Source organism: Genypterus blacodes, unplaced genomic scaffold (genome assembly GCF_046128005.1).
Source record: "Genypterus blacodes isolate CSIRO-AG114 ecotype Tasmania unplaced genomic scaffold, CSIRO-AGI_Gbla_v1 ptg000005l_1, whole genome shotgun sequence".
Taxonomy (NCBI): Eukaryota; Metazoa; Chordata; class Actinopteri; order Ophidiiformes; family Ophidiidae; genus Genypterus; species Genypterus blacodes.
In genome coordinates this window covers 2,657,501-2,682,060 of record NW_027466819.1, presented here as the reverse complement: position 1 = coordinate 2,682,060, position 24,560 = coordinate 2,657,501, and the positions used below count along the sequence as shown (strand labels likewise).

Below are 24,560 nucleotides of genomic sequence, written 5' to 3'. Positions count from 1 at the left end.
ACAACTGATTGGCCTGCCATTATACTTTTTAAGTGTAATTATTACATTACATTACATTACGGTCATTTAGCAGACGCTTTTATCCAAAGCAAATTATACTATTTATCAATCTTCAAAACTATAGACTTTCAATTTGGTCTTTAGTCTTACCTGGTGACTTGCAGGGAGGTTTCACCTCCATGGACTTGTTGGTCCTGCTGACCTGGTTGCTGTGGTTACAGATGATTAAGCCATGGGACCAGTAGACCTCTAGAGAGTTGGTGGTGGTGATCTCTGATGTCTCGTGCTCCTTGTTGCAGGTGTGGTAGTCACATCTGAAAGTGGTGTCAGTGTGAGAGTCCAGAGGCGTGCAGGTCACAGTGAGGTTACAGGAGTCCTCAGAGGAGGACACAGAGGTCACCGTCAGATCAACAGGAGACACAGGCTCTGTGGACGAGGGGGGGTTAGAAACAACACACCACTCTGGACTGACATTTGAAATGTTAAGTTACCTACCTTGAACTGTGACCTTGTATTTAGCTGAGATTACCAGCGACTGAGTAAAAACACTGAGTAGACATGGTGCAGTATAAACTCCACTGTCACTGGCTTGTAGATTTTTCAGACGTAAAGAGAAATCTTGATCTGAAAACTCGACGCGTCCTGAGTAAGATGGATTGATGAGTGGATTCGAATTTGGTCTCACTAAAACTACAGGTGGGATGATAGTACTAGTCTCCCATTTACAGGTCTCGAACTCTGAAGGAAGCGGTTTCTGAAGTTCCAGAAGTACATCCTCTCCCCTCAGTACAAACTTCTCCACAGCACCCTGGAATGACCCTGGAACGACAGCAGATATGAAAACCTCATTTTTATTGAGTCAATATATTTGTAGCTGGTCCAAAACTGATTTGGGGAAAGTTGATCTGAGGCAACTGGACCTGCTAGTAAAGGTTTGAAGACGTTTCACCAAATCTGAGAGGATTCTTCAGTTCTTGTTAGAAATTGTGTTCTATAACCTGGATGAGTGAGAACCTTCACTGATTCACTGATTTGAACTTTTTTCTCATTTCTGTCCATCCTTCTCCTTTGTGTTAGTTGCTCTTGTGTTGTTTCATTCCATTCAAAGAAAGCAGACAGACAGACAGACAGACAGACAGACAGACACGGTTGTTTTCATGTGCCACCTCAGACAAATCAAATTCATGCAGTCCACCTTTCAATTATTGTGTTTTGGTCATTTTACCCTGTTTGTTTTTAACCCTCCATTCATTTGTCCATAGACATTTTAAATTTCAAGGTAAATAAAAGTTAAATGGAGTTTCAAAGATTTCTGTGCTATTTTTCTGCACATTTCACATCAAATGCATACATCAAAATGTTTATTAGGTTTTTTATGAAATGAATATTGCCTATGACCTAATATTTGTGGCGCGCACACACACACACACGCACCCACGCACACGTCGTGATGGTTTTTGGCTCTTTTTCTTGCCCTACATGGTCTTTACTAAGAGATGGTACAGAAAAGTCATGCTGGACTGCCTGTACAGTCACAATGTAAGAACTACAGTTACAAACATTAACAAAGTTGCGATTGAAGGAATAATCAGCAGCAACAAATGTTTACAGCAAAGGGAGTGACACTGCAGCCGTCAGTTTTTCCACTCGTGGTTATTTTTGGTTAACATCTTCACACTTCATACACACCAACAACTCTTTCCTCACAGAAATGTAACTTGGTTATTTGAAGAATAATTTGTTTCTTAGTGATTATATTACATATAAATTGTAAATGTGTTTTAAACACAAGATAATCGCACATTAACCCATAAAATCATCATTATCTTACCTAAAGCCGAAAATGAGTCCTCAATTATTACTGGGCAATGTATATCGATAAATTACAGTATTGAGTTAACTCTCCTGATGGCACACGATGCAGAAATGTACTTGAACATTACAGAACATTACATTTTGCCTCAGGGTCTAAGTTCTCCTTTCTCCCTCTTCCTCTGGCTCTCAGCCTCTCTTCAACAATGATAATAATAATAACTATCTATATCAAAATCGATCTCAAAAATGTCCCTTAACCTCAACAGATCATTTTAACAGATTCATTTACGTTGTTTTAGATGTATACAGAGATGTTATTGAGATACTATTGTTGTGAATCTTATTCGTAATGAGGAACAAACACCAACAGCTGAACTGATCCATAATCTTTACGCTTTATAATGCTTGATAACCTTCACTTTGCTACTCCGTTGCCCTTTCCTGTAAACCTTTAAGATAAAGAATGGTTTACCTTGATGCAGCAGACACACGATCAAGAGAAGTGCGATGGGCCGCATTCTCGCCCTGCTCACACACACACACTGAATCAGGAAGCATCATGAAACGTCATCTTAAACGATACTTCGGTTCTGGCGTCATCCGTACAAAAATTTCAAAATATGCATTTTTCAGACTTTTGCTACCTAATGATGAGCCTGAGCTTGAACCGGGCTGTGGTTTGTTTCAACGCAGTGCCTGATAATAAATTGCTCCTGTATGAAGTGAAACACAACACGTCCTCATTAACTCCTCACAATTTTTATTACGTTTGTGGCAAAAACACACTAAGGCACATGAGCTCATGTTAGTCAAGAAATTATGATGTACACATTTTTTATTCAATTAAATGTATCAGTTTGAACATAGTCATAACCTTCATAATCCTCAGTTTCAGCTGTTTCTCTCACAATCATCATCATTGCTCATCTTATCACTCATTTTCCTCAACAAATATTGCACCTTTTCTCTTCATTGTTTTGTCTTCTGCACCGATAAAATGAAAGGAATCTTCATAAAATGCATCCATCAACATATAGTGACTCTGGGTGATGATCCAAAAACTCCCATTAGTCAGTTTTCTTAAAGCCATTTGACTGAACAGCTACACATCATGTTGAAAGTTGAGCTTAACTGCTTCCAGTAGTGCTTTTAGTAATATTAAAGTTGACTTCCCCTCACTAATTCCTGTTATAATGAAACTTACTAAGGTGCAATTCTACTTCAGGAACTTGCTTAAAGTGCTAACATCTGTTTTTAAACAGCATCGACTGTCATACATAGGGAAACAAAGAAATATCCACCATCAGCAGATATACTGAGCACCCAGAACATCGTCTACATTCCATTTTGTTGTGCTACAGTGTTCTAAGATTTGTTTGTACTTTTACTAGAACATTATAGTATACCCCCAAGTATAACACACATATTAGTCTCTGTGTGCTTTGACTTGTTTTCCCAGTTTCACTTTGTCACATGACAGTAATAGCTGGTGCCAGACTACCCATGAACGTCACCAGAATTCTAACAGGAAATATAAATGGTACAAGAGGAAGTTTGTGAACTTTCACTCTCTGTCTCTGTCTCTGTCTCTGTCTCTACCCTGATGATTTCATAATGGTTTTGTTAACTGAAAACCCTCTGTGAATCCCTTTTACATATGAATGTGAGTGTGTATTCCCAATACACAGTGTTACAGCTTCCCAGCAAAAATTTTGGCAAAATTAAAGTTGACCAGCTTGTGCGACATTTTGTGCAACTGTTACGTAAATATCTTTTGAAGTTTAAAACTTCCAAGATCTTCAGTAGGTTCTTACATACTTACTGACATTATCATATAAGGAGAATGTCTCGCTTGTCTAAGTCGATATTAAAATAGTCCATCTCATCCATGTTGCTGTCCATGAAGGACTTGCTGCCATTAAACTCATCTGAACAGGTCCAGATCATACATTTCTGATGCGTACACTCAGGGCACTACTGTCTCTGGAGCGTCTTCCCCTCTCTCCCTGTAGCTTTGCTCCAAACAAATGTTCTCCTTGTCAGACACTTCTGGATGGTTTGCAAACAGGCATCGTCTTGGTCCTGAACAAAGACCAAAGAGAGGAAATCCCACCCAAAGACCCGACCCGACCCAGCAGTCACACAACCCCACATTCACACAACCCCGTTCTGGCATATAAGATAAAATGAAAAATAAAAATAAACCATTCTGTGTTCAGGTTCTCAGTCACTGGTCTGGCATAGCCTATAGATCTGTGAAGTAAGAGAGAAACGGTTGCCATCTGTGATAGAACTTATCAGTGTGACCCTCTCCCTCATGTGTACTTGATTTTCTCGAAAGAAGCCAGTTTTAACAAAAAACATCCTATCCTTCAGCCATTGTGAAATAGAGGGAGGAGTGAAGGATTTCCAACGCAGGAGCAGGCGCCGTCTAGCGAGCAGAGAGGTGAACATGACTTTTTCCTTTTGCACAGTGTTAAATTGGCGTGAGTCAGATGGGCAACCCAAGATGGAAATATGAGGGGAGACAATGTGTTGAAGTAATCAGACCAGTATTTTATTGTCAATGAACAAACCACATTGTGTGGACATATGGGATTAGTTACATTGATTTCATAAACATATGTTAACAATTAACAATACAACAATCACACGATAAAAACTATGTGGTATGTTGTTTGAAAATTCCTCTGATTTATCTCTTGACCTGAGCGTACACAGTGTCTGGAGTCGAGGGTTCTCGTCTGGCCCGGCTGGATCTTCCCGCTGGGACAGGGGCCAAAGGGCTCATTACCAAAGAGTAGATGCTCGTGTCTGAATCAGCCACTTGATTCTGATTCACAGATTCACCTCTGGTGTTATTCTGAAACAAAGACAGATGTGACATTGTCAGAGAAAAGTTCATTTTTTGAGCGTAATGGCTCATAAGGTGTTAAAGTTACTATTGCCATTCTGTCAAACAATGAAAGATATATTTTTAATATCTTCCACAGGTCATATGACATCATCATCTGGGAACAAACCAGTTCCAATTTGAGGCTTTTTCATGTTTTTGGAAGAGATGGCCCATTATTGTGGGTGCTGAAATTAAGTCAAAGTGTCAAACTGATGTGTGTGCAGGTATAAAGTGTCCTGTAAGGTAAATTATAATCACAGAGCTTACAAAACAATGACACCAACATCACTACAGTAAAATGAATTCAATTTTTTCAAATCTGAAGTATAATCAATTATTCAAAATGTGAAATTCTATTTTTCACTGATTAGCAATGGTAAACAAATTGTGTCTTACCATCACATCTGCATACACAGTATCTCCTGCTGCTTCTACATCTGCAGCTTAGCCAGAAAAGAACTGTGTTAAACATTTCTTGGGAAAAGTTAATTGGCTTTGCTTTCCAAAACTTCTTAGGAAAGTTTCTTCCACCACAACATGTGATTTATTTATTCTAGAATTAGATATAACAATAATATGTAGATGTCCGGCTCTCAGCTTCTACAAAGTAACACAAAGGTTTGGTGTTCATACTGTGTTGATACTTGGCCGTGCATTCCAATCCAGCTACATTCTTCATTATTGGATCATTGTAACAACATTGATTAACCATGATGCTGCTGTGATGATGCTGAATTTACATGTGGACACATTGGGTTAAGCCGGTGCTTCTCAAACTACAGTAGCAGAGAAATTATTCACAGATGAAAATGTTTATTAAGAAACATTTTCATTGGTTTATCTTGTAGCTGCAGTCTCAAGAAATTGAAGTGAAGATGAAGTAGATATTAAAACTTACATTTCCCACGTTTCTTATAGAAGTAAACTCCCCCACAAACACCACCACACACTGCTACGGCAATAACGATCCCAACAATGAGCCCAACTGGTGATCCTGGCTGTGGTGGAATAACTGTAAAAAAGACAAAACAAGATTCCAAACAGGAGAATACAAACAGCATCAGGTCTTGCACTTGCGTCACATCTGTGCTGCTGACAGCTCAGCAGACAGACAAGTGTCACAGGTTTAGAGCACAGAGCCTCCAAAAGATGGTGATTATCACAGACGTCTGTGTGGCTGCAGTTTCTTTCTGAGCAGGATATTCAGACACAAAACTGCCTGTGACATTGAGATGGAGCAGGCAGGAGCTGTTAGATGGTGTCAGGCCGAGGGGGAGAGCACATTAATGAAGCCCAGGCTGTCACCAGCATTATTTGTCTCTTTTTCTTAGCATTCATTACAATCATTTAGTCAGTTAAGTGGTTAAAAACTATTTAGAAAGTCAAATTTACAGCACAGGAGAATGTTATGAAGTAATCATTCTAAAATCAGCCATTACATGTTTTATTGAATGTTATCAGTAATTCTCCTTTATCCTTTATTTTTCCTTTAACTAATGAATTACTGATCTTAATTAAATCAGGTCCAACCTACAGAGCAACAACAACAACTGATTGGCCTGCCATTATACATTTTAAGTGTAACTATTACATTACATTACATTACGGTCATTTAGCAGACGCTTTTATCCAAAGCAAATTATACTATTTATCAATCTTCAAAACTATAGACTTTCAATTTGGTCTTTAGTCTTACCTGGTGACTTGCAGGGAGGTTTCACCTCCATGGACTTGTTGGTCCAGCTGACCTGGTTGCTGTGGTTACAGATGATTAAGCCATGGGACCAGTAGACCTCTAGAGAGTTGGTGGTGGGGATCTCTGATGTCTCGTGCTCCTTGTAGCAGGTGTGGTAGTCACATCTGAAAGTGGTGTTAATGTGAGAGTCCAGAGGCGTGCAGGTCACAGTGAGGTTACAGGAGTCCTCAGAGGAGGACTCAGAGGTCACCTTCAGATCAACAGGAGACACAGGCTCTGTGGAAGAGGGGGGGTTAGAAACAACACACCACTCTGGACTGACATTTGAAATGTTAAGTTACTTACCTTGAACTGTGACCTTGTATTCAGCTAAGATTTCCAGCGACTGATCAAAAACATCGAGTAGACATGTTGCAGTATAAACTCCACTGTCACTGGCTTGTAGATTTTTCAGACGTAAAGAGAAATCTTGATCTGAAAACTCGACGCGTCCTGAGTAAGATGGATTGATGCGTGGATTCGAATTTGGTCTCACTATAACTACAGGTTTGGTGATAGTACTAGTCTTCCATTGGAAGTTATCGAACTCTGAAGGAAGCGGTTTCTGAAGTTCCAGAAGTACATCCTCTCCCCTCAGTGCAAACTTCTCCACAGCACCCTGGAATGACCCTGGAATGACAGCAGATATGAAAACCACATTTTTATTGAGTCAATATATTTGTAGCTGGTCCACCACTGATTTGGGGAAAGTTGATCTGAGGCAACTGGACCTGCTAGTAAAGGTTTCAAGACGTTTCACCTCATCTGAGAGGATTCTTCAGTTCTTAATATAAATGTTGGTCATTTTACCCTGTTTGTTTTTACCACTCCATTCATTTGTCAATAGGGGTTTTAAATGTTCAAGTTAAATAAAAGTTAAATGGAGTTTTAAAGAGTTCTGTGCTATTATTCTATACATTTTTAACAAAATGTTTATCATGTTTTTATATTTAATGAGTATTGGCCTATGACCTTATATTTGTGGCATACACGCACACACGTACACACACACACACACACACACACACACACACACACACACACACGCAGCATGACGTCAACGTCGTGATGGTTTTTGGCTCTTTTGGTTGCCCTACATGGTCTTAACTAAGAGATGGTACAGAAAAGTCATGCTGGACTGCCTGTACAGTCACAATGTAAGAACTACAGTTACAAACATTAACAAAGTTGCGATTGAAGGAATAATCAGCAGCAACAAATGTTTACAGCAAAGGGAGTGACACTGCAGCCGTCAGTTTTTCCACTCGTGGTTATTTTTGGTTAACATCTTCACACTTCATACACACCAACAACTCTTTCCTCACAGAAATGTAACTTGGTTATTTGAAGAATAATTTGTTTCTTAGTGATTATATTACATATAAATTGTAAATGTGTTTTACACACAAGATAATCGCACATTAACCCATAAAATCATCATTATCTTACCTAAAGCCCAAAATAAGTCCTCAATTATTACTGGGCAATGTATATCGATAAATTACAGTATTGAGTTAACTCTCCTGATGGCACACGATGCAGAAATGTACTTGAACATTACAGAACATTACATTTTGCCTCAAGGTCTAAGTTCTCCTTTCTCCCTCTTCCTCTTGCTCTCTGCCTCTCTTCAACAATGATAATAATAATAACTATCTTTATCAAAATCGATCTCAAAAATGTCCCTTAACCTCAACAGATCATTTTAACAGATTTATTTACGTTGTTTTAGATGTATACAGAGATGTTATTGAGATACTATTGTTGTGAATCTTATTCGTAATCATGAACAAAGATCAGCAGCTGAATTGATCCATAATCTTTATGCTTTATATTGTAATGTTGTCCTTTCCTGTAAACCTTTAAGATGAAGATTGATTTACCTTGTTTCAGCAGACAAACAATCAAGAGAAGTGCGACGGGCTGCATTCTCGTCCTGTTCACACACACACACACTGAATCAGGAAAGATCATGAACTTCCTCTTAAACGGCACTTCGGTTCTGGCGTCATCCCTACAAAAACTGCAAACTATACATTTTTCCGACTTTTGTTAACTAATGATGAGCCTGAGCTTGAACCGGGCTGTGGTTTGTTTCAACGCAGCGCCTGATAATAAATTGCTCCTGTATGAAGTGAAACACAACACGTCCTCATTAACTCCTCACAATTTTTATTACGTTTGTGGCAAAAACACACTAAGGCACATGAGCTCATGTTAGTCAAGAAATTATGATGTACACATTTTTATTCAATTAACTATCAGTTTGAACATAGTCATAACCTTCATAATCCTCAGTTTCAGTTGTTGTTTCTCTCACAATCATCATCATTGCTCATCTTATTTCCCTCAACAAATATTGCACCTTTTCTCTTCATTGTTTTTGTCTTCTGCACCGATAAAATTAAAGGAATCTTCATAAAATGCCGAGTGTTAACTACATCCAAGTGCACATCCGTAAGGACCTGTACGCAACCGAGCATATCAGAAATATTTTAACCCCCGTGTCTATATTGTAAATGTTCATTTTGTAAATTAGGACTCTCACTACCTTGTAAAATAGTTATATTTGTATCATTAGCATTTGTTTGTTTTAGGAAACAAAGAAATATCCACCATCAGCAGATATACTGAGCACCCAGAACATCGTCTACATTCCATTTTGTTGTGCTACAGTGTTCTAAGATTTGTTTGTACTTTTACTAGAACATTATAGTATACCGCCATGTATAACACACATATTAGTCTGTGTGTGCTTTGATGCTTTTCTCCGTCTCACTTTGTCACATGACAGTTTGTGTGTGTGTGTGTGTGTGTGTGTGTGTGTGTGTCTCTCTGTCTCTCTGTGTCTCTCTCTGTGTGTGTCTCTCTCTCTCCTTGTCAGACACTTCTGGATGGTTTGAAAACAGGCATCATCTTGGTCCTGAACAAAGACCAAAGAGAGGAAATCCCACCCAAAGACCCGACCCGACCCAGCAGTCACACAACCCCACATTCACACAACCCCATCCTGGCCCGCCTGGGATATAAGATAAAATGAAAAATAAAAATAAACCATTCTGTGTTCAGGTTCTCAGTCACTGGTCTGGCATAGCCTATAGATCTGTGAAGTAAGACAGAAACGGTTGCCGTCTGTGATAGAACTTATCAGTGTGACCCTCTCCCTCATGTGTACTTGATTTTCTCGAGTTTAAGAAAAAACATCCTATCCTTCAGCCATTGTGAAATAGAGGGAGGAGTGAAGGATTTCCAACGCAGGAGCAGGCGCCGTCTAGCGAGCAGAGAGGTGAACATGACTATTTCCTTTTGCACAGTGTTAAATTGGCGTGAGTCAGATGGGCAACCCAAGATGGAAATATGAGGGGAGACAATGTGTTGAAGTAATCAGACCAGTATTTTATTGTCAATGAACAAACCACATTGTGTGCACCTATGGGTTTAGTTACATTGATTTCATAAACATATCTTGATTGAAAGAAAATGTTAACAATTAACAATACAACAATCACACGATAAAAACTCTATGTGGTATGTTGTTTGAAAATTCCTCTGATTTATCTCTTGACCTGAGCGTACACAGTGTCTGGAGTCGAGGGTTCTCGTCTGGCCTCGCTGGATCATTCCGCTGGGAGAGGGGGCAGAGGCCTCATTACCAAAGAGTAGATGCACGTGTCTGAATGAGCCCCTTGATTCTGAAACAAAGACAGATGTGACATTGTCAGAGAAAAGTTCATTTTTTGAGCGTAATGGCTCATAAGGTGTTAAAGTTACTATTTCCATACTGTCAAACAATAAAAGATATATTTTTAATATCTTCCACAGGTCATATGACATCATCATCTGAGAACAAACCAGTTCCAATTTGAGGCTTTTTCATGTTTTTGGAAGAGATGGCCCATTATTGTGGGTGCTGAAATTAAGTCAAAGTGTCAAACTGATGTGTGTGCAGGTATAAAGTGTCCTGTAAGGTAAATTATAATCACAGAGCTTAAAAAACAATGACACCAACGTCACTACAGTAAAATGAATTCAATTTTGCAAATCTGAAGTATAATCAATTATTCAAAATGTGAAATTCTGTTTTTCACTGATTAGCAATGGTAAACAAATTGTGTCTTACCATCACATCTGCATACACAGGATCTCCTGCTGCTTCTACATCTGCAGCTTAGCCAGAAAAAAACTGTGTTAAACATTTATTGGGAAAAGTTAATTGGCTTTGCTTTCCAAAACTTCTTAGGAAAGTTTCTTCCACCACAACATGTGATTTATTTATTTGAGAATAAGATATAACAATAATATGTAGATGTCCGGCTCTCAGCTTCTACAAAGTAACACAAAGGTTTGGTGTTCATACTGTGTTGATACTTGGCCGTGCATTCCAATCCAGCTACATTCTTCATTATTGGATCATTGTAACAACATTGATTAACCATGATGCTGCTGTGATGATGCTGAATTTACATGTGGACACATTGGGTTAAGCCGGTGCTTCTCAAACTACAGTAGCAGAGAAATTATTCACCGATGAAAATGTTTATTAAGAAACATTTTCATTGGTTTATCTTGTAGCTGCAGTCTCAAGAAATTGAAGTGAAGATGAAGTAGATATTAAAACTTACATTTCCCACGTTTCTTATAGAAGTAAACTCCCCCACAAACACCACCACACACTGCTACGGCAATAACGATCCCAACAATGAGCCCAACTGGTGGAATAACTGCTAAAAAGACAAAACAAGATTCCAAACAGGAGAATACAAACAGCATCAGGTCTTGCACTTGCGTCACATCTGTGCTGCTGACAGCTCAGCAGACAGACAAGTGTCACAGGTTTAGAGCACAGAGCCTCCAAAAGATGGTGATTATCACAGACGTCTGTGTGGCTGCAGTTTCTTTCTGAGCAGGATATTCAGACACAAAACTGCCTGTGACATTGAGATGGAGCAGGCAGGAGCTGTTAGATGGTGTCAGGCCGAGGGGGAGAGCACATTAATGAAGCCCAGGCTGTCACCAGAAGCATTTTTAGAAGCAGCTGCATCTTTAGAAGCATTCATTACAATCATTAACTCAGTTAAGTGGTTAAAAACTATTTAGAAAGTCAAATTTACAGCACAGGAGAATGTTATGAAGTAATCATTCTAAAATCAGCCATTACATGTTTTATTGAATGTTATCAGTAATTCTCCTTTATCCTTTATTTTTCCTTTAACTAATGAATTACTGATCTTAATTAAATCAGGTCCAACCTATAGAGCAACAACAACAACTGATTGGCCTGCCATTATACATTTTAAGTGTAATTATTACATTACATTACATTACGGTCATTTAGCAGACGCTTTTATCCAAAGCAAATTATACTATTTATCAATCTTCAAAACTATAGACTTTCAATTTGGTCTTTAGTCTTACCTGGTGACTTGCAGGGAGGTTTCACCTCCATGGACTTGTTGGTCCAGCTGACCTGGTTGCTGTGGTTACAGATGATTAAGCCATGGGACCAGTAGACCTCTAGAGAGTTGGTGGTGGTGACCTCTGATGTCTCGTGCTCCTTGTAGCAGGTGTGGTAGTCACATCTGAAAGTGGTGTTAATGTGAGAGTCCAAAGGCGTGCAGGTCACAGTGAGGTTACAGGAGTCCTCAGAGGAGGACACAGAGGTCACCGTCAGATCAACAGGAGACACAGGCTCTGTGGAAGAGGGGGGGTTAGAAACAACACACCACTCTGGACTGACATTTGAAATGTTAAGTTACCTACCTTGAACTGTGACCTTGTATACAGCTGAGATTACCAGCGACAGATTAAAAACACTGAGTAGACATCCTGCAGTAAAATCTCCACTGTCACTGGCTTGTAGATTTTTCAGACGTAAAGAGAAATCTTGATCTGAAAACTCGACGCGTCCTGAGTAAGATGGATTGATGAGTGGATTCGAATTTGGTCTCACTAAAACTACAGGTGGGATGATAGTACTAGTCTTCCATTGGAAGTTATCGAACTCTGAAGGAAGCGGTTTCTGAAGTTCCAGAAGTACATCCTCTCCCCTCAGTGCAAACTTCTCCACAGCACCCTGGAATGACCCTGGAATGACAGCAGATATCAAAACCTCATTTTTATTGAGTCAATATATTTGTGGCTGGTCCAAAACTGATTTGGGGAAAGTTGATCTGAGGCAACTGGACCTGCTAGTAAAGGTTTGAAGACGGTTCACCTCATCTGAGAGGATTCTTCAGTTCTTGTTAGAAATTGTGTTCTATAACCTGGATGAGTGAGAACCTTCACTGATTCACTGATTTGAACTTTTTTCTCATTTCTGTCCATCCTTCTCCTTTGTGTTAGTTGCTCTTGTGTTGTTTCATTCCATTCAAAGAAAGCAGACAGACAGACAGACAGACAGACAGACACGGTTGTTTTCATGTGCCACCTCAGACAAATCAAATTCATGCAGTCCACCTTTCAATTATTGTGTTTTGGTCATTTTACCCTGTTTGTTTTTAACCCTCCATTCATTTGTCAATAGGCGTTTTAAAATTCAAGTTAAATAAAAGTTAAATGGAGTTTCAAAGATTTCTGTGCTATTTTTCTGCACATTTCACATCAAATACATACATCAAAATGTTTATTATGTTTTTTATGAAATGAATATTGCCAATGACCTAATATTTGTGGCGCGCACACACACACACACGCACCCACGCACACGCACACACGCAGCATGACGTCAACGTCGTGATGGTTTTTGGCTCTTTTGGTTGCCCTACATGGTCTTTACTAAGAGATGGTACAGAAAAGTCATGCTGGACTGCCTGTACAGTCACAATGTAAGAACTACAGTTACAAACATTAACAAAGTTGCGATTGAAGGAATAATCAGCAGCAACAAATGTTTACAGCAAAGGGAGTGACACTGCAGCCGTCAGTTTTTCCACTCGTGGTTATTTTTGGTTAACATCTTCACACTTCATACACACCAACAACTCTTTCCTCACAGAAATGTAACTTGGTTATTTGAAGAATAATTTGTTTCTTAGTGATTATATTACATATAAATTGTAAATGTGTTTTACACACAAGATAATCGCACATTAACCCATAAAATCATCATTATCTTACCTAAAGCCCAAAATGAGTCCTCAATTATTACTGGGCAATGTATATCGATAAATTACAGTATTGAGTTAACTCTCCTGATGGCACACGATGCAGAAATGTACTTGAACATTACAGAACATTACATTTTGCCTCAAGGTCTAAGTTCTCCTTTCTCCCTCTTCCTCTGGCTCTCTGCCTCTCTTCAACAATGATAATAATAATAACTATCTTTATCAAAATCGATCTCAAAAATGTCCCTTAACCTCAACAGATCATTTTAACAGATTTATTTACGTTGTTTTAGATGTATACAGAGATGTTATTGAGATACTATTGTTGTGAATCTTATTCGTAATCATGAACAAAGATCAGCAGCTGAATTGATCCATAATCTTTATGCTTTATATTGTAATGTTGTCCTTTCCTGTAAACCTTTAAGATGAAGATTGATTTACCTTGTTTCAGCAGACAAACAATGAAGAGAAGTGCGACGAGCTGCATTCTCGTCCTGTTCACACACACACACACTGAATCAGGAAAGATCATGAACTTCCTCGTAAACAGCACTTCGGTTCTGGCGTCATCCCTACAAAAACTGCAAACTATACATTTTTCCGACTTTTGTTACGTAATGATGAACCTGAGCTTGAACCGGGCTGTGGTTTGTTTCAACGCAGCGCCTGATAATAAATTGCTCCTGTATGAAGTGAATCACAACACGTCCTCATTAACTCCTCACAATCTTTATTACGTTTGTGGCAAAAACACACTAAGGCACATGAGCTCATGTTAGTCAAGAAATTATGATGTACACATTTTTTATTCAATTAAATGTATCAGTTTGAACATAGTCATAACCTTCATAATCCTCAGTTTCAGCTGTTTCTCTCACAATCATCATCATTGCTCATCTTATTTCCCTCAACAAATATTGCACCTTTTCACTTCATTGTTTTTGTCTTCTGCACCGATAAAATTAAAGGAATCTTCATAAAATGCCGAGTGTTAACTACATCCAAGTGCACATCCGTAAGGACCTGTACGCAACCGAGCATATCAGAAATATTTTAACCCCCGTGTCTATATTGTAAATGTTCATTTTGTAAATTAGGACTCTCACTACCTTGTAAAATAGTTATATTTGTATCATTAGCATTTGTTTGTTTTAGGAAACAAAGAAATATCCGCCATCAGCAGATATACTGAGCACCCAGAACATCGTCTACATTCCATTTTGTTGTGCTACAGTGTTCTAAGATTTGTTTGTACTTTGACTAGAACATTATAGTATACCCCCAAGTATAACACACATATTAGTCTGTGTGTGCTTTGATGCTTTTCTCCGTCTCACTTTGTCACATGACAGTTTGTGTGTGTGTGTGTGTGTGTGTGTGTGTGTGTGTCTCTCTGTCTCTCTGTGTCTCTCTCTGTGTGTGTCTCTCTCTCTCCTTGTCAGACACTTCTGGATGGTTTGAAAACAGGCATCATCTTGGTCCTGAACAAAGACCAAAGAGAGGAAATCCCACCCAAAGACCCGACCCGACCCAGCAGTCACACAACCCCACATTCACACAACCCCGTTCTGGCATATAAGATAAAATGAAAAATAAAAATAAACCATTCTGTGTTCAGGTTCTCAGTCACTGGTCTGGCATAGCCTATAGATCTGTGAAGTAAGAGAGAAACGGTTGCCATCTGTGATAGAACTTATCAGTGTGACCCTCTCCCTCATGTGTACTTGATTTTCTCGAAAGAAGCCAGTTTTAACAAAAAACATCCTATCCTTCAGCCATTGTGAAATAGAGGGAGGAGTGAAGGATTTCCAACGCAGGAGCAGGCGCCGTCTAGCGAGCAGAGAGGTGAACATGACTTTTTCCTTTTGCACAGTGTTAAATTGGCGTGAGTCAGATGGGCAACCCAAGATGGAAATATGAGGGGAGACAATGTGTTGAAGTAATCAGACCAGTATTTTATTGTCAATGAACAAACCACATTGTGTGGACATATGGGATTACGGTAGTTACATTGATTTCATAAACATATCTTGATTGAAAGAAAATGTTAACAATTAACAATACAACAATCACACGATAAAAACTCTATGTGGTATGTTGTTTGAAAATTCCTCTGATTTATCTCTTGACCTGAGCGTACACAGTGTCTGGAGTCGAGGGTTTTCATCTGGCCCACCTGTATCTTCCCGCTGGGAATGGGGGCAAAGGCCTCATTGCCAAAGAGCTGATGATCGTGTCTGAATGAGCCCCTTGATTCTGAAACAAAGACAGATGTGACATTGTCAGAGAAAAGTTCATTTTTTGAGCGTAATGGCTCATAAGGTGTTAAAGTTACTATTTCCATACTGTCAAACAATAAAAGATATATTTTTAATATCTTCCACAGGTCATATGACATCATCATCTGAGAACAAACCAGTTCCAATTTGAGGCTTTTTCATGTTTTTGGAAGAGATGGCCCATTATTGTGGGTGCTGAAATTAAGTCAAAGTGTCAAACTGATGTGTGTGCAGGTATAAAGTGTCCTGTAAGGTAAATTATAATCACAGAGCTTAAAAAACAATGACACCAACGTCACTACAGTAAAATGAATTCAATTTTGCAAATCTGAAGTATAATCAATTATTCAAAATGTGAAATTCTGTTTTTCACTGATTAGCAATAATAAACAAATTGTGTCTTACCAGCACATTTGCATACACAGGATCTCCTGCTGCTTCTACATCTGCAGCTTAGCCAGAAAAAAACTGTGTTAAACATTTCTTGGGAAAAGTTAATTGGCTTTGCTTTCCAAAACTTCTTAGGAAAGTTTCTTCCACCACAACATGTGATTTATTTATTTGAGAATAAGATATAACAATAATATGTAGATGTCCGGCTCTCAGCTTCTACAAAGTAACACAAAGGTTTGGTGTTCATACTGTGTTGATACTTGGCCGTGCATTCCAATCCAGCTACATTCTTCATTATTGGATCATTGTAACAACATTGATTAACCATGATGCTGCTGTGATGATGCTGAATTTACATGTGGACACATTGGGTTAAGCCGGTGCTTCTCAAACTACAGTAGCAGAGAAATTATTCACCGATGAAAATGTTTATTAAGAAACATTTTCATTGGTTTATCTTGTAGCTGCAGCCTCCAGAAATTGAAGTGAAGATGAAGTAGATATTAAAACTTACATTTCCCACGTTTCTTATAGAAGTAAACTCCCCCACCAACACCACCACACACTGCTACGGCAATAACGATCCCAACAATGAGCCCAACTGGTGATCCTGGCTGTGGTGGAATAACTGTAAAAAAGACAAAACAAGATTCCAAACAGGAGAATACAAACAGCATCAGGTCTTGCACTTGCGTCACATCTGTGCTGCTGACAGCTCAGCAGACAGACAAGTGTCACAGGTTTAGAGCACAGAGCCTCCAAAAGATGGTGATTATCACAGACGTCTGTGTGGCTGCAGTTTCTTTCTGAGCAGGATATTCAGACACAAAACTGCCTGTGACATTGAGATGGAGCAGGCAGGAGCTGTTAGATGGTGTCAGGCCGAGGGGGAGAGCACATTTATGAAGCCCAGGCTGTCACCAGCATTATTTGTCTCTTTTTCTAAGCATTCATTACAATCATTTAGTCAGTTAAGTGGTTAAAAACTATTTAGAAAGTCAAATTTACAGCACAGGAGAATGTTGTGAAGTAATTATTCTAAAATCAGCCATTACATGTTTCATTGAATGTTATCAGTAATTCTCCTTTATTCTATTGTTTTTCCTTTAACTAATGAATGACTGATCTTAATTAAATCAGGTCCAACCTACAGAGCAACAACAACAACTGATTGGTCCGCCATTATTTTAACAATCTTCAAAACTACAGACTGTCATTTAGTCTTCAGTCTTACCTGGTGACTTGCAGGGAGGTTTCATGTCCATGGACTTGTTGGTCCTGCGGACCAGGTTGCTGTGGTTACAGATGATTAAGCCATGGGACCAGTAGACCTCTAGAGAGTTGGTGGTGGTGACATCTGATGAGTCGTGTTCCTTGTAGCAGGTGTAGTTGTTACATCTGAAAGTGCTGATAATGTGAGAGTCCAGAGTGGTGCAGGTCACAATGAGGTGACAGGAGTCCTCAGAGGAGGACACAGAGGTCACCTTCAGATCAACAGGAGACAAATCTGTGGAAGAGGGGGGGGGGGGGTTAGGACCTGCAGACCACTATGGACTAACATTTGAATTGTTAAGTTACTTACCTTGAACTGTGACCTTGTATTCAGCTAAGATTACCGGCTGCTCATAAATGTTTTCACGTTCATATCCTGCAGTATAAACTCCACCATCATTGACTTGTAGATTTTTCAGACGTAAAGAGAAATTTTGATCTGAAAACTCGACGCGTCCTGCGTAACGTGGATTGATGATTGTACTTGAGTTGCATCTCACTTTAAATACAATGATCTTGTTAATGCTAGTAGTTATTATCCATCTGAAGTCATAGAACTCTGAAGGAAGCAGCCCCTGAAGTTCCAGAAGTACATCCTCTCCCTCAAACTTCTCCACAGCACCCTGGAATGACCCTGGAATGAAAACCACATTTTTATTGAGTCAATATATTTGTAGCTGGTCCACCACTGATTTGGGGAAAGTTGATCTAAGGCAACTGGACTGGCTAGTAAAGGTTTGAAGACGTTTCACCTCATCTGAAAGGATTCTTCAGTTTTTATTAGAAATTGGATTCTATGACCTGGATAAGTGAGAACCTTCGCAGATTCACTGATTTGATGTCGAGGGGTTCTACCTCTAACCTCCACAAAACACCAGGCGTAGTCGGAAGATAGCGTTGTGGTTCTTTTATTTCCGGCCTCCAAGGTGCAAAAGATACAAAAGAAAAATGCACAGGACTGCCAAACAAAAATTACCTTACAAAACAGGTTTCACACTCTAAGCAAAAGAAAAAAGGAGTTCCTCAATAACTCTAACAGGTTTCCAATGTTTCCCAACTAAACTTGACTCATTATAAAGCAGGTCACTGTTACCTTCGGTGTAACCCAACCACGACTGCCCCCTCCCAGGCTGAGGCAGTCTCCTTTTATTTCCATAGCCCCTCCCACTAGGCTTTAAACAATTTCTTGAATCAATTAACCCAATTTCTACTCACAAAAACAGCAGTCACAGTTACCTTCTCCTCAAATATAAATTACACAAATTATCCCTACTATATCTCATTCTACAGAAATGAAAAGCAGGTCATTTGTAACTCAAAGAATGGATTCTGCAAACAAAAACAAATAATTCCCTTTCACGTCACCGTGCAAGGGCGTGAAACCATTCCATTTAAACCAAGCAAATGTGACGCCTCTGGTTGGCCAACCCACTCCGGCTGGGACATCGCGGAGCGAGCGCGCAGCGCATCTCAAGCCGCATGGTGCGTAAATGTAATTTGCGATCACCAGTGTGCCGCTTTGGTTGCTGTGAAATTGTAACGGGGTTATTCAAACTGAGGGAGAACGGATAGGAGGGAGGGCGAAAGTGCGTGTGTGCATGTGTGCGTGTGTGCGCTGACCAGAGTCATTGTCGGGGCCGCGCTGGCACAGTGCCGCTCCGTCACATTTGAACTTTTTTCTAATTTCTCTCCATCCTGTGGCAAGAATTTTGCCACAGGGTCTAAGTTTTCCTTTCTCTCTCTCCCTCTGGCTCTGCCTCTCTTCGAAAAAAGTTAAACAACAATGACAATAATAATAATAATAATAATAATAATAATAATAATAATAATCATAATCATAATAATAATCATAATAATAATAAAAATAAATATATCTATATAAATAACGATCTCCAAAATGTCACTGTTGCCACTAGCACGTGTAGAGAGCACCATGTTCTGTTGTGTTCTCTTTTGTTGATGAAGCTTTCAAAGTTGTTGTTTGCACAATAAATGTTCACATTGATGAATCAGATGTTGACACACACACACACACACACACACACACACACACACACACACACACACACACATACACACAAAAAGCCTAGGTGCATAAACAAACTAGTTGTTTTTGTTTTTTAGAAAAGCAAAGGCAGGAGGCTCCTCTTCACAGATACATGTCCACACACACACACACGCACCTGTCACACACACACACCACACACACACAGGCAAAAAAAAAAGGAAGTCATAATAACTGTCAAAAATACAAGAATTTCATGCTTCGGCCTACAATTGGAAAATGGTTGAATTTTGTGGAAAACATTAAAAATGTCAAATATCACCACTTTTCTTCATAATGAAATGCTGACATTAGAGAATGTATGATTTTATAAAGGAATGGCAGAGAGATTAGGGAGATTAGGGAGGCAGTGGCTCAGTGGGTAGAGCTTCCGCTTGGGAACCGGAGGGTTGCCGGTTCGAGCCCCTGCCAAGGTGCCCCTGAGCAAGGCACCGAACCCTCAATTGCTCCCCCCTCTGCGAAGGGTGGTAATGTAATGTAAGTCGCTTTGGATAAAAGCGTCTGCCAAATGCTCGTAATGTAATGTAATGTAATATAGTGGGCAGCCTGGCTCAGGATGGTAGAGAATCAGTTTGGTTCCACTGGACGCTGGCCCTGGCCCCTTGCATGGTTTGTCTCTGCCATCAGTGTATGAATGGGTGAATGTTTAATGGCAGTGTGCTGATTTGATTTCTTGGCCCAATGGAGCCATGAGATGAAAGGTCTCCAGATGGTACCGTCTGTGTGTCTGTGTGTCTATGGGGGCGGCAGTAGCTCAGTCTGCTGGGTCGACAGCTGGGAACCAGGGGGTCGCTACACCTTGGCCCCTGCCAAGGTGCCCCTGAGCAAGGCACCGAACCCTCAATTGCTCCCCCCTCTGCGAAGGGTGGTAAATGTAATGTAAGTCGCTTTGGATAAAAGCGTCAGCCAAATGATCGTAATGTAATGTAAATGTAAATGTAGATTAGAAAGTGTGGTTTCAATGGAAGTCAAAGGTGCCATTTCTGCCTCGAGGGTGTCCAGTGTGAGTATTTGATACTTCATAAAAAATACTAATGCAATCAAATCAATTTTACAACTAATCTTTGACACATCCAAGACTCCAATACCCACCAAAGCCCCATCCATTAACTATTCAGTTTATGGAAAATAATGACCTTTTTGTGTTTTTTTGTCATAAATAATGAAATCCTTCAAGTATTCAAACAGGCATTTAAAGGGTTAAAATCCTGAAAATTGTTGAATGTTAAGTAGTTTTGAGCAGCTAAGAAGTTGCTTAAGAGATTTGTGGAAAAAAAAAGTAGAAAAAAATATTTATGAATGATGACTTTATAGCAGTTTTTAAGTGTGTGGCTTTTTTTGCCACGAGGGGTACCAGTGTATACAAAATGCGTAAAAAGAGTATAAAAGACATGAAAGAAAAAACGACAATGGATTTCAAAAATATGACTAGATATAAGACTTTTTGCAAAAATTCAAGCCAAAAGCTGTAACACAGCCTAAGTTATCCACAAATCAAAAAGCAAAGGGGGCAAAAATGGCCAAAAATGCCCAAAGGGGGCATCACGGTTAAGATGAAGAATGATTTACCTTGGCACAGCAGACACGCGAGCAAGACAACGGTGACGGGCGTCATCTTCATCATGGTCACACACACACACACACACACACTGAATCAGAATCAGTTTTAACTTCCTCTCATATGGCACTTCGGTTCTGGCGTCATCCGTACAAAAAGTGCAAACTATACATTTTCCAGACTTTTGTTACGTAATGATGAACCTGAGCTTGAACCAGGCTGTGGTTTGTTTTAACGCAGCGCCTGATAATAAATTGCTCCTGTATGAAGTGAAACACAACACGTCCTCATTAACTCCTCACAATTTTTATTACGATTGTGGCAAATACACATTAAGGCACGTGAGTGGTCAAAATGGTACAGAAAAAAAGGTTATTGGTGTAATTCATTTACAGTTTATGTTGAATTTTATTTTATGCGCAGCATAGAGTTTCTTGTGCGCTGAGAATGTGCGAGTAGTGCGCGATTGTGCACGCGCGCAGCTTAGAGGGAACATTGCACGTGAGCTCATGTTAGTCAAGAAATTATGATGTACACATTTTTTATTCAATTAACTGTATCAGTTTGAACATAGTCATAACCTTCATAATCCTCAGTTTCAGTTGTTTCTCTCACAATCATCATCATTGCTCATCTTATCACTCATTTTCCTCAACAAATGTTGCACCTTTTCTCTTCATTGTTTTGTCTTCTGCACCGATAAAATGAAAGGAATCTTCATAAAATGCATCCATCAACATATAGTGACTCTGGGTGATGATCCAAAAACTCCCATTAGTCAGTTTTCTTAAAGCCATTTGACTGAACAGCTACACATCATGTTGAAAGTTGAGCTTAACTGCTTCCAGTAGTGCTTTTAGTAATATTAAAGTTGACTTCCCCTCACTAATTCCTGTTATAATGACACTTACTAAGGTGCAATTCTACTTCAGGAACTTGCTTAAAGTGCTAACATCTGTTTTTAAACAGCATCGACTGTCATACATAGGGAAACAAAGAAATATCCACCATCAGCAGATATACTGAGCACCCAGAACATCGTCTACATTCCATTTTGTTGTGCTACAGTGTTCTAAGATTTGTTTGTACTTTTACTAGAACATTATAGTATACCGCCATGTATAACACACATATTAGTCTCTGTGTGCTTTGACTTGTTTTCCCAGTTTCATTTTGTCACATGACAGTAATAGCTGGTGCCAGACTACCCATGAACGTCACCAGAATTTTAACAGGAAATATAAATGGTACAAGAGGAAGTTTGTGAACTTTCACTCTCTGTCTCTGTCTCTGTCTCTGTCTCTACCCTGATGATTTCATAATGGTTTTGTTGTTAACTGAAAACCCTCTGTGCATCCCTTTTACATATGAATGTGAGTGTGTATTCCCAATACACAGTGTTACAGCTTCCCTGCAAACATTTTGGCAAAATTAAAGTTGACCAGCTTGTGTGACATTTTGTGCAACTGTTACCTAAATATCTTTTGATAGAAGTTTAAAACTTCCAAGATCTTCAGTAGGTTCTTACATACTTACTGACATTATCATATTAGGAGAATGTCTCGCTTGTCTAAGTCGATATTAAAATAGTCCATCTCATCCATGTTGCTGTCCATGAAGGACTTGCTGCCATTAAACTCATCTGAACAGGTCCAGATCATACATTGCTGATGCGTACACTCAGGGCACTACTGTCTCTGGAGCGGCCACGATCATCCCCTCGATCCCTGTAGCTTTGATCCAAACAAAGTTTCTCTGGGTCAGACACTTCTGGCACAGTTCCCTGGTATTCATGCTGGGGGCTGGATGGTTTGAAAACAGGCATCGTCTTGGTCTTGGCCACTTTGTCGAAGAAGGCAAAGTCTGCAACATATTTGCCAGATGTGGAGAGGGAGACCACAGGGGGAAACTCGTAGCCCCAGAGGATCTCATCTGGCAGGTAGGAGGTGCGGACCTGGCAGGTGGCGGAGGTCGGCTCTACTGTGGCACTCATGATCACCAACAGCTCAAAGTCAGCCAGGTCTGGATCTGTCCAACCTCCACCTGGTGATGTGAATGATGATGGATGAAGCAGTGAGAGGAGAAGAAACAGAAGAGGAAGGAAGGGAGGGAGGGGAGAGGAGAGGAATTAGTATCTGCAGAATTAGCAAGTTTACAATGTCCTCACACACTCTCAGCAGAAATGAATCCCTTCAGACTTCAGACAGGGCGAGAGATGAATGTTTTTCCTGTTGATGGTTTGAGATGATTTCAAGCAATAATGCAAAAACAAACAAAAAAAACGAGAAGAAATGGTTTTGCTATTAAACAAAAATGCAGCCTGGTTGGTTCCTCCAAACTGAGCATTTTGTTCTGTGTGTGTGTCCAAGCTTTGGGTAAATAAAGGGTACGGTGGTAGAACTGAACGCTGACCACTGACCCACCCACTCTCAGCCTTACCCTTGCCTGCCCAGGCTCTCAGGGGGCTGCTGTCGTCAATGATGTGGTAGAAAGTGAGAGGCAAGATGAGGAAAGGGCTGTCACTGGATGTGTCCACCTGGAAAGGAACATTCCTCTGATCCAGGCGGACAGTCTCGCCCTCCTTGGTCAGAGACGTCTGGAGCAGCTTTCCTGTCACCTGGAAAAAACAACAACATGTCCACTGAATGTCAGTTGTTGTTAAAACTGAATGATGTACTACTACTCAAGAATTTTCAAAAATCTCTCATCCGCCCTCTGTTTCCACTTGTCTCACACGCACACGCACGCACACACACACACACACACACACACACACACACACACACAAACACACACACATGCCTGACACCCTAGCAGCAGGCTTTTGCGCATGTTGGCCACCCGGATCATCAGACAGGGTCGGTCTTCGTGGGTGGAAACCACAGCATGCTGACTAAACTTCACTGTCTCACTACGCTTTTTAGGCCGAGCGACCTGCAGAAAGAAAACCCCACCAACCATAGAAGACAGGTGTGAACAGTGTCATAACCTCAACGTGACAGCAAAGGAGTGCCACACACATTTGAAACTGCAAATTGTAAAACTGTAAATTGAAAAACACGAATAAAATACTGTGTTATCTTTTTTGTTTTTTAATTGTACCTGACTTAAAACTCTGCAGCTGGACTTTGTGAGCTTACCTTGGCCAGAAAGGTACCAGTGATGAAGATCTCCAACAGCATGGTGATGACCAGCTGGATAATGAGGAGTATGATGGCAGCTGGACATTCCTCTGTGATGCAGCGGAAACCGTAGCCAATGGTCGTCTGGGACTCCAGGGAGAAGAGGAAGGCGCCCGTTAAGGTCTGCATCTGCATCACACATGGCGTGTGGTTGGACGGGGGGTCAAATTCTAGAGGAAGAGAATTTACAAGGCAGGACAAATCTTATTTATTCTATTTGCAATACTCTTTATTCTGTATGAGTCTATAACATGTT

The 24,560-nt window shown here is 40.0% G+C and overlaps 2 protein-coding genes and 1 long non-coding RNA gene across 31 annotated transcripts in view; all 3 read right to left on the bottom strand.

Moving 5' to 3' along the window:
* LOC142998965 (T-lymphocyte surface antigen Ly-9-like) overlaps positions 1 to 21,208 on the bottom strand; it is a 36,683-nt gene extending 15,475 nt beyond the window's left edge. For 11 of the 29 annotated variants that reach the window (XR_012963251.1, XR_012963253.1, XM_076148397.1 and 8 more), the window contains exons 1-6: positions 13,997 to 14,227; positions 12,207 to 12,530; positions 11,862 to 12,137; positions 11,069 to 11,170; positions 6,753 to 7,076; positions 151 to 426 (exon numbers count right to left, since the gene is read on the bottom strand). Coding sequence is in view for 20 of the 29 variants with exons in the window: in XM_076148397.1 (XP_076004512.1) it covers positions 151 to 426; positions 6,753 to 7,076; positions 11,069 to 11,170; positions 11,862 to 12,137; positions 12,207 to 12,530; positions 13,997 to 14,087 (1,393 nt within the window). In the remaining 9 variants the exon portion in view is untranslated. The other 18 variants (XR_012963262.1, XR_012963265.1, XR_012963266.1 and 15 more) reach the window with 12 other exon arrangements.
* Positions 15,867 to 17,455, bottom strand: LOC142999185 (uncharacterized). The gene is made up of 3 exons (XR_012963296.1): positions 16,742 to 17,455; positions 16,240 to 16,286; positions 15,867 to 16,029 (listed from the first exon to the last, which is right to left on the bottom strand). It is a non-coding gene; the product is annotated as an uncharacterized LOC142999185 (long non-coding RNA).
* A 1,404-nt stretch (positions 21,209 to 22,612) lies between the features above and the next one.
* Positions 22,613 to 24,560, bottom strand: part of LOC142996673 (ATP-sensitive inward rectifier potassium channel 10-like) — a 2,511-nt gene continuing 563 nt past the window's right edge. Inside the window, exons 2-5 of the mRNA XM_076147678.1 lie at positions 24,263 to 24,474; positions 23,925 to 24,056; positions 23,562 to 23,739; positions 22,613 to 23,165 (exon numbers count right to left, since the gene is read on the bottom strand). Coding sequence (XP_076003793.1) covers positions 22,780 to 23,165; positions 23,562 to 23,739; positions 23,925 to 24,056; positions 24,263 to 24,474 — 908 coding nt within the window. The 3' untranslated portion in view covers positions 22,613 to 22,779. The remainder of the gene's footprint in view (positions 23,166 to 23,561; positions 23,740 to 23,924; positions 24,057 to 24,262; positions 24,475 to 24,560) is intronic.